This window comes from Leptonychotes weddellii, chromosome 2 (assembly GCF_054177405.1).
Source record: "Leptonychotes weddellii isolate Sample4059 chromosome 2, ASM5417740v2, whole genome shotgun sequence".
Lineage (NCBI taxonomy): Eukaryota > Metazoa > Chordata > Mammalia > Carnivora > Phocidae > Leptonychotes > Leptonychotes weddellii.
Window position 1 is genome coordinate 19,847,303 of NC_138370.1, and position 9,632 is coordinate 19,856,934.

Below are 9,632 nucleotides of genomic sequence, written 5' to 3' on the forward strand. Positions count from 1 at the left end.
GAGAAGATAAAGAATGGAAGAATAACTTGAGAAAGATGCTCTGGAACATTTTATTCCTCTTCAGATGTAAAGATGAAAGCAGAAATCAATAGAATTGAAGGAGGACGTTCCTTCCTTACCTTTATGTCATTATTTCAGTTGTTGACTCAGGATGAATTTTAATTGGATATTTTGCTTCTTTTTTATAAACAAACTTACTGGTAGGACTATATTAACATCTTAATGGATATTACAACTTAAATGATATAGAACTACACTTCATAATATTTTAAAAGGTTATCCATATTACCTTTCAAGATTTCTTTCTGCTACAATTACAGAATACAATACTTTGTCTACCACAGCAAGATGGAAATCTTTCTTAAATATCTTGCATCCTTTTTAAAGAGTTGCTTTTATCGTGCTAATCATTTCATTCAAATTATTCATAATGAATCATCTCATAATAAATATTGGTGGTTATTAATCTCTGTTCTGTTCCTATTTATGCACCACTTATGTTCTTTTATTCAGTGTATCAGCAGAATGCTTGGATTCAATTACAGGTTAGCATTTAATTGTGAATTGAATATTATGCTATAAATAAATCATAGCCAGAGATTTTCAGCTGTGGTCATTTTTTTATATTAATAACACAAAGACACAGAAAAGCACAGCACTTTATAATAGAATAAAATAACACGTAATTTTCCTAGGAAAAAGTGTGAAATGATATGAAATCTTTCTCTTGGCTTCACTAACTTTGCCACAGAAAAGGCATACTGATCATTTACTAAACAAAATTGAAAGATGTAAAGTCCCTCCCTTAGACTGTTTTTAAAGTAGTTAGAATCAGAACAAACATGGTATTGAGGTAACAAAGTAACAGACAAAATGCATAAGAATGAAATTACACGCAAAATTCTGCACTGATGAAGATTGTCATTTCAGACATAATGTTGCAAGGAATTTCAAACACGGCTCTAAAGACAACCCGAATCATAATATAGATGGAACTTGGAAAAAAAAAAGTGTTATAATAGCACGAGAGGCAATAATGCAGTAACATGTATGTTACAAGATCACAGAAAAAGAGGAAAACAATTTTTATTTTGCAAATCCCTTGAGATTTGCTATCACAGTGATAGGCCTGATTTCAAAGGGTAAGAAAGGCATAAATGAATTCTTGGTGCAGAGAAGACAGTGGGCCGTGACTTAAATGCTCAGGCGTGTGATTCGGAGTACCAGGAAGAGTTTCAGAACAAACCGATTCTATGGGTTATAGGGCAATATAGAATAGAAATATCACTTTTAGAATTTGGAAGGTGAACAGTATCACAGTAACTCTTAGCAGAACAGAAAGAGATATGAGCAAGCCTATCACTTACCAGACTCGGGTCCTTGGACCCAGCAATGGTAGAGACGAGGCTGGACCCCAAATGGAAAAGCACAGGCAAGGCTTTCTTGGGGCTTATGCCCCAGCACCAGGGGGCAGCACAAAGGAAAGAATCCTCAGGCTGACTCTCCAAGGAGAGGTCAGATGGAATACTTTAAAGGAACTTAGGTGGGAAGAGGGTGACATGAAGCAGGTAGAGGTGGGGATTTACTAGCAGTTAATGGTCTTGCTTCTTCATGCGTGGTGTGTCTAATGAACATGCTAACTCTCCACCCCTGGGCATGATTTTTAGTATTATAATGAGGGGAAAAGTCCGTGAAAGTGCAGTACTGGGGTCCGTCTTGGTGCAGACTGGTTTGCCCTGGACTGGGCTTGCTTCTTAGCTGGTACTTTGCTCCGCAAGAAAAGCGATGATGGCCAGCAGGCAGGAGATTTTCCAGGTGCACAAGGTCTTGTTCCCAAGGTCCCCGAATGTCTCACGTCTATGCTGCAGAAACCTGGCAAAGCCATGCTGGAAAGAATCAATATGCAACACCTCTTTTTACCTCATGATTTATTTTTCTATCTCAAGCCAAGAAAACATCCTTTTCTTTTTAAAGGCCCCATTCATTTAAATGTTATTAATAAAATATGCTTCCCTTATACGGCTGAGTGTATGGTATGTATCTTGGAAGCTTACGGAATTAAGTACTGTCCTATAGCTACGTGTTGTCGTGAGTAGCCCCAGAGTGGAGAGCAGAGCTGGAGGGCGATGCTGGGGCCCCACACCTGCTTCAAATAAGGCCCAAGTCCTTCAAGGATAATTCTGTTGATGAGGCTCCCACAGCTGAGCTTGCTTTACACACGAGCCACCTGCTCGCCTTGCCTGTACAAAACCTGCCCCTCTCCTCAGCTCTTCATGAGAGCTACCCACATGCAGAGAGGACCAGCTGCATAACTATAAAAGCCGCTGGGGTGGCATTGTGTCAGCAAGCCGCTCCAAAGCCCCTGGGCTAACCAGTAACAGTCATTGCTGGGCTGCCTAGTTAAGTGAACCATTCCCAGTAGCCTACATTCATTTGATTCATCCCACGTGAGCGTCCTCGCCACTTACCATTTGCACACTTTATCGTCTATGTCTCAAGGTTTCTTGGACAAAACACCAGCTCCTGATATTTCCTCAGCATGAACGCATCTCCAAACATGCAGACCTAAAGCCCACTGTCCCAGAGCTTGCCCCATAATATTTTTGGCATTTATGAAGTCTGGGATTTCTGCTCTCTGCAAACATGCTAGCTCCTAAAAAGAAGTGAGGGGGGCGCCTGGGTGGCTCAGGCAGTTAAGCCACTTTGGCTCAGGTCATGATCTCAGGGACCTGGGATAGAGCCCTGCCAAGAGTCTCCCTGCTTAGTAGGGAATCTGCTTGTCCCTCTGCTTCTGCCCCTCCACCCTGCTCCTCCTCTCTCTGTCTCTCTCAAATAAATAGAATCTATAAAAACAAACAAAAAAGAAGTGAGGGACAGTGGGTGAGCTGTGAGAGAGTCCCTCTCTCTCTCTTGCTCTCTCTTTTTTTTTTTTTAATTTTATCCATTCACAAGAGATAGAACATGAGCAGGGGTGGGGGAGAGAGAGAAGCGGGCTTCCCGCTGAGCAGGGAGGCCGATGCAGAGCTCTCCATCCCAGGACCCTGGGATCATGACCTGAGCCAAAGGCAGACGCTTAACTGACTGAGCCAACCAGGTGCCCCGAGAGTTCCTCTCTTAAACTCAACCAGTAGAGAAGTTATTCATCCCTCTGTTCCTATGGAGAAGTGTAAGAGCCCAGAGTGTGTAATGATTGGTGTTACTCTCACTGACGTCCCTCAACAAGGAGATACAGAGCCAGGAGAAATGACACCCAGCCTCTACACCCCAAAATATGTCATCATTTCCTTTTGCTTACTTTTGTGCGCTTTCAATTTTCCTATTGAAAATTTCCTATTCCTAAAAAATAAGTCTCCTTAAAAAATAAGAACAGAAGCACTTTCTTTCCCTTTGCTTTCCTGTCACTTAACCCAGAAGTAATTATGGAGTGATAAATTTTAACATTTGACACGTACAAACAAAATTTTAATCACACTTTCGTAACTTTGAATATTGTTGATAAATTCAATCATCCATTTACTTTATAATCTATTCATGTATTCAACAACCATTTGCATTATGAGGAAGCTGTATTTGCAGGGTTAAACACTGTGAAGTTATAAAAAATATTTCAGTATGATTCCACCTTCAAGGAAGATATAATTTACTTGAGAAAGGCAGATATAAATAGGACTGTAAAATAACATCAAATGATGAGCAAGATAAGATAATAATAATAAGTTTCTGTGGGAGAACCAATAAGAAGAGTCTTTCCATCTTGGAACATCTGGGAAAACTCCTGGAGGGTGAAGTGGGTGAACTGGGCTCTGCTGGAGGGGGACATTTGTGCCCTAGAGGGGAGAGACATGTCCGTGGTGAAGGAAGAACATTGTTTCACGCAACATGCACTTGTACAATTTTATGCACTGTTCTGTGACCCAAAGATAGCTGTAGGTCTTACTTGCAAGGGGGAGAAACAAACAATAAATGAAGAAATACATACTTAATACAATGTTAGGAAAGGATTGGTACTATAGAGAAAAATAAAGCCATCAAAGAGAGACTAATGGATTAGTGTTATTTTCATAGAGTGGTTAAGAAAACTCTTTTTTAGAAGGTGACCTTTTTGCAGGGATCTGAAACATCTAAATTAATCTAAAACATACATGTGTATGGCATACGCATTATTTTTCTCTCTTATCTGCAGCATTCAATAGATTCCTGTGTTTCAAAATTAAAAAAAAAAATAAAGGAGTTTACTGTTAAAAATAATAACAAATATAGAAAGGGCAAAAAGAGATCTCCCTCCTACCCTTGTTTTCTAACCACCCACTTGTAAATGTCTAGAGAAAAAAAGTATTTCAGGCTAAAGAAATAGGAAGTGAAAAAACCCAGAGGCCAGAGTTCTTCAGATATCTTTGAGAAAATGCTGGAGCAAGGAGAAGAATGCTAGGAAATGATGTTAGAGAGATCATGGAGGGCTTGTGGGCCATGGGAAGGAATCCAGATTCATTGTAAGTGTGGTGGGAGGCTGGCTGTCAGGGAATTTTGAGCACTGGGGTGATCTGATCTGATCTGTGTTTCTTAGAAATTCACTAAGCAGTATATAAAACAGGCTATAAGAGGACAAGAAGGGCAGCTGGTGGACTAGTCCGGGAGCTAAGGTAGGAGTCCCAGTGAGAAACGAATAGGACTTGGATAAGGGCAAATATGTAGAAAAAATGGAGTAATCTCGGATTCTCCTGTCAAGTTAGGCAGTAATTAGCTACATAACAATAGAATGAAGAAATAGCTAGAGAAAGTTGTTTCTTTGTTCATTCAGATTCATGATTCAGTTTTTCTTTCTTTGAAACTTTTCTCTTGCATGTCAGTTCTCTTGCATGTCGGAACCATATGATCACCGTCCCTGAAAGTGTTAAGTCCATGTTTGGAATAAGTGAAGTAATTTTGCAAATTAGAAAATCTAGCAAAGTAAGTGTAGCGTACAAGTAATACGTTTCACAGAGACTTCAGACCTGATTATAGCTAATAATTGTTGTTAATGGTGCAAATTATCTACATGGTGTATGTATCCTTTAGACTGTCAACATGATTTTATGACTGTTTTTAAAAATTAGGTCATTGAGTAACTTTCTTTTTGTAAGTTGCCCATCCCTTCAGTAATGTCCTCTCCATGAGCATCCTGATTTCTTTGTATACTCTTTAGAGGAGGCATGATTAAGAAGTTAAATGGAGAGACTCTCAAACTCATTAATTTTCTGTGGTGTTTGAATAAGTGGATTGGCCCCTTAAGCAGATTGTGCAATATTGCTTTTCAGATCGAGGGCTTTCTGTCAGAATGCACCATGTCTCGAAAGAGAAGATAGCTGCCAGGCTTCTGGGCTGCAGCGTAGGAATGTAATTTGTTTGTTCAACAAAGCATGGCAGCTAAACCAATAGAATTGTTTAGTCTTTCTTATTAGACCATGTTGTAAAGCTCGGAGGAATGTCGAATGCTAAAATGCATTAAAATGCACTTTCTTTTCCCCTAGATATTTTTGAATGCAGATAAAATCCGGCTGGGGAATCTACCGACCGGCTCTTTCTCATCGTCTTCACCCAGCTCCTCAAGTTCCCGGCAGACCCTGTACGAACTGTGTGTCTGCCCCAATGGCAAACTGTACCTTTCTCCAGCGGGAGTAAGCTCCACTTGTCAGTCCAGTAGCAACATCTGCTTGTGGAGCTGAAGTGACTGATTTCTCCTCACACCAGAATAGCCTTTTGTTCCTGTCCGTCTGCTTCACAGTTCCGCTCGGTTTCCCTTGTGATCAGTCCAGAGCTTCTTCAAATGGTCCACAGAGCAACTTCTTCCAATGCACGCAGGGGTTCGCTGCCACCTTCTCTCGTGATTTACTGTACTGCTCAACGCAGAGAGTGTGGGTGACGGGACAGTGGAAAAATCACCTTCAGCGGGAAAACTGGATCATAACTTTTGCTCAGAAGGGAGAAAAACATAGGTGCCTTTGCTACATGAAGTGAAGCACACAGTTTTAGATTTTTGCAGGACCGGATATGAACTGCACATTCATACATTAATCACATAGATGAAATTCCCAGTATCCAATGGCAAGATGAGATGGTTAACCCTGTCAGAAAACTAATTCTACAGTCTGAAAGCACAATTTTCCAATCATCTTTTTGGATGTAAACTTTTATCCCCGAATTTTAAAATTTTCAAGCATTAGATAATGCTTGCTTTACTAAAAATTAAATTCAATACATGATTTTTAACAAAACGAAACAAAACAAGACAGAATCCCACCCTGAGTTTTATTGGTTTCTTTGAATTCAATGTGTTGTTACTCTTTGTCTACTAAGTCTAGACTTTTGTACGTTAGGTAATTTTGAAAGCACTCAGCAATATAATCTTTACAGAATTAACAAAATGCCATTATCCTGTCATTTGTCAGATCTGAATGGCCTTATATAGTATTTACTTGGCTTTTGCATGTGACGTATTTGCTTTTAACGAAACATCTAATTTATTGCAATATAAGATAGTATGAAGAGGGGCATACTGTTGGTGTAGAATCCATAGATTTTTTTTTTTTAATTCACATGCTATCGTTTCCATGAGGTTCTCATAGTACAACTTTTTGTTTGCTCCATTCACTTTATATTTGACTCTGACTGCTAAAATTCAAACATATCCACTAAATAAATAAATTACTAATGTGATGCATTATGCCGAGAATGGATTCACTTTCCATTGGAATATACTCTTCAGAATTATATCTATGTATTTTTTTTTTACTGAAGGTTAAGATTTAAGGACGGTAGAAAGTAAATTACAAATCCCTGCTTACAGACTAAAAAACATAAATGTTAACAAACATGTTGAAAATGTGTTTGCTCCATTAGATTCCTATTTTCAGGAATTTGGTCATATTTCCTTTCAGCTCTTAATACTTAGTTACCTTGATTAGACTGTTAAGCTACCCAGCTACCCTGGCATCAGAAATCATAGCTCCTTCCATTCTCCACTGCTTATTTTTGTAAACTAGCACTAATAAATAACTCCAGAATAATGTAGCTTCGTTTATCACAACACTCCTTAACTTGAATTCTTAAAACTTACAGAATCCAAGAATGTAAAATTGTATTAAGTATTTCCTATTATGGGAAGATGACTTGAGTACTCTAAGGTAAGTCCTTAATTTTCACATGGCAGTCAAGCTTACTTTCCCCCATGTACACTGTTGCAGGTGTATGGAAGCTTCATTTTGGGGGCCCATGAGCATAGAACCTTTGAAATTCAGGCCTCTACAGCATAGAGCGAAGTGGGAGATGGGAACTTGTTGGAGTAATTTGTCGAAAGTAGGAAAATTAGATAATGCAAGGAACAAAGTGAACCATGGCCAGAATTATCTTGTTTGGATAACCTAACACACTGAATGCTTGAAAAAGCTCTGTTTTACTAAAATGCATTCTTCACTCACCAAAAAGTCAGAAAGCTAGTGCAGTTTTATAACTTTTAAAATAGAACTTGACTTGTGTTTGGGGGTTATTATAGAAAACTTAAATCACTATTGGAGTAAGAATTGAGATATGCAATTGCTTAAAACATCATATCACAACATAAGTGTTCAATTTATTTAAGTTGGAACATTAGAATTGAATATGAGAAATTCTCACATTGGTTTAAGCAAAGTACACAAAGTATAACACAAGAAATTTTGAGAAATTATGGGTGCTAATCACTGTGTTACGGGCCTTTTAGGAAAACACTGTGTATTAATCTGAGACCTAGTCAAGTTCTAAACATCCCTAAATTAAAACAATTAGAAAGTTTTTTTTAGTCAAACAGGAACAATTCTTTTGATTAGTAATTAGCACCGTTTCTAATCTCCGCTCTGTCTTCTAATCAACAAGCTGGTTTAGGCAGTCTGGGAATATCTCCAGACTCCAGTTTACTCAACTATACAACAAAAGTATAGAGTCAACTGATCTCTTGAGAATCCTTCCAACTCTAACATGTTCTAATTCCAAGAGCAAATATTATAGGCAGTGGGAAGGGTCCACTAAATTTTAAATTATACATCGTAAGAGGAGAAAAGTGGAGAGAGAGTAAGGAGACAAACAGTATAAAATCCAATTCTGGTGAGAGGCTGTCAATTTTGATTTCAAATATGTTCTGAAATATTACAGACATAATATGGAAGACATATGTTAAGAGATTTAGACTATGTCTACATGATGTAAAAATATCTTTGATTTAGTAGAAAAAAATAGTGAAACAAGTGGCTTTGCTATCCAACACTGGGCAGTTGGTTTAAATTACTTGGCTGGCTATTTTAGATTCCTTAGAATCTAAGTATAGATTCAGCCTCGGAATTGGAGCCTCTGTTGAAGGCATGGAGGATTGCTCCTAAAAGTCCTTCATTTCCTCATAAACGAAGGCTCGGTTCTCTCCTGATACAGAGTTCCCCTAATTGTAGACTACGAAACAGATTCATCATCTGTTTCTCCAGTAGTATTTTTCTGTTACAACCTATATAAATACCGTGCAGTTTACTCAGATGCAAATTTCATCTTTCCTAATTTAACTTAAAAGAAATAATTCCTTTCAGGTGTAATACATGGACCTTAAACTTTGTATGCAGTTCAGCTGGAGAAGGCAGGAAGGGGAAAAAGGAGAAAGTCAGGCAAACCCACAGACAGGAAGGACAAAAGGAAGGAAAGGGATTGACCATATTCCTAGCATTTACATTTTTAGCTAGGAATGAATAAACTGAAAGTATTTGAGTTCTGTTTCTGGGAGTCAAAGGAGAGAAGTAATTATCCCTTAATTCTTTTAGAATACTTAAGTGAGACACTCTCAAGAAAATATACTTCCAAATTTCCTGTTTCTTTCATTCAACATCTCCAAAATTTCTACCTGGTATTTCTTGGTCCTTTTTTTTTTTTTTCCTTATTTTATTAGGAACCACAAGATCTCTAGTTTAGTACATAGTTATTTACTGAAGGGTTCAAGATAACTTTGATATTAATCAGGAAATCTTAGATTTCAGGACCCCAAATCTCTGAAAATGGATCCTGGAGTTTCATTTCTAGTTCTGCGCCTACCTATTTGACCTTAAGAAATGTACTTCTTTATCTTGACCACAGTTTACTTACCTGTGAGAGGGGTACAGCAAACGAGGAGTTTCCTTCGGTTACTTTCATCTCTAAAATTTCACTGATTCACTTAAGAAGAGACTCAGCTATCTTGAGTTCAGTAGCTTAGTCTGGACTAGCATTACTGATCTCCCTATACCTTAACATGTTTCTTGTTTAAATGTTGAAATGCAAATCTTTCTAGCATCCTGCTCCTTACTCCTTTTTTCTATATTCTTTCTTGTTCTTACCATGTGAACATTAATGTCCCCTTCATAAATAATAGGTCACTGACAGGCTTCAGGAATATGGTTGACATTTAAAAAAGAAAAGGATATATTTGGGTCTTATTAAAAAGAACTATTTAGGAAATTAATAGAAATATTTACCAAATATTAATACTCTGTTGATCATTGTTACTATTTATCACCATCAAACTAAAAAGCTCTGGTCTTCTGAAGAAAAGGTAATTTGATCACAAAGGTCAGTTGCTGACTTTTTATAAGATGCTATACCATTCA

The 9,632-nt window shown here is 38.0% G+C and overlaps 1 protein-coding gene across 1 annotated transcript in view; it reads left to right on the top strand.

Moving 5' to 3' along the window:
* SGCZ (sarcoglycan zeta) overlaps positions 1 to 6,452 on the top strand; it is a 188,262-nt gene extending 181,810 nt beyond the window's left edge. The window contains exon 6 of the mRNA XM_081812888.1: positions 5,508 to 6,452. Within this exon, the coding sequence (XP_081669014.1) occupies positions 5,508 to 5,702 (195 nt within the window). The 3' untranslated portion in view covers positions 5,703 to 6,452. The remainder of the gene's footprint in view (positions 1 to 5,507) is intronic.
* Positions 6,453 to 9,632: the final 3,180 nt, after the last annotated feature.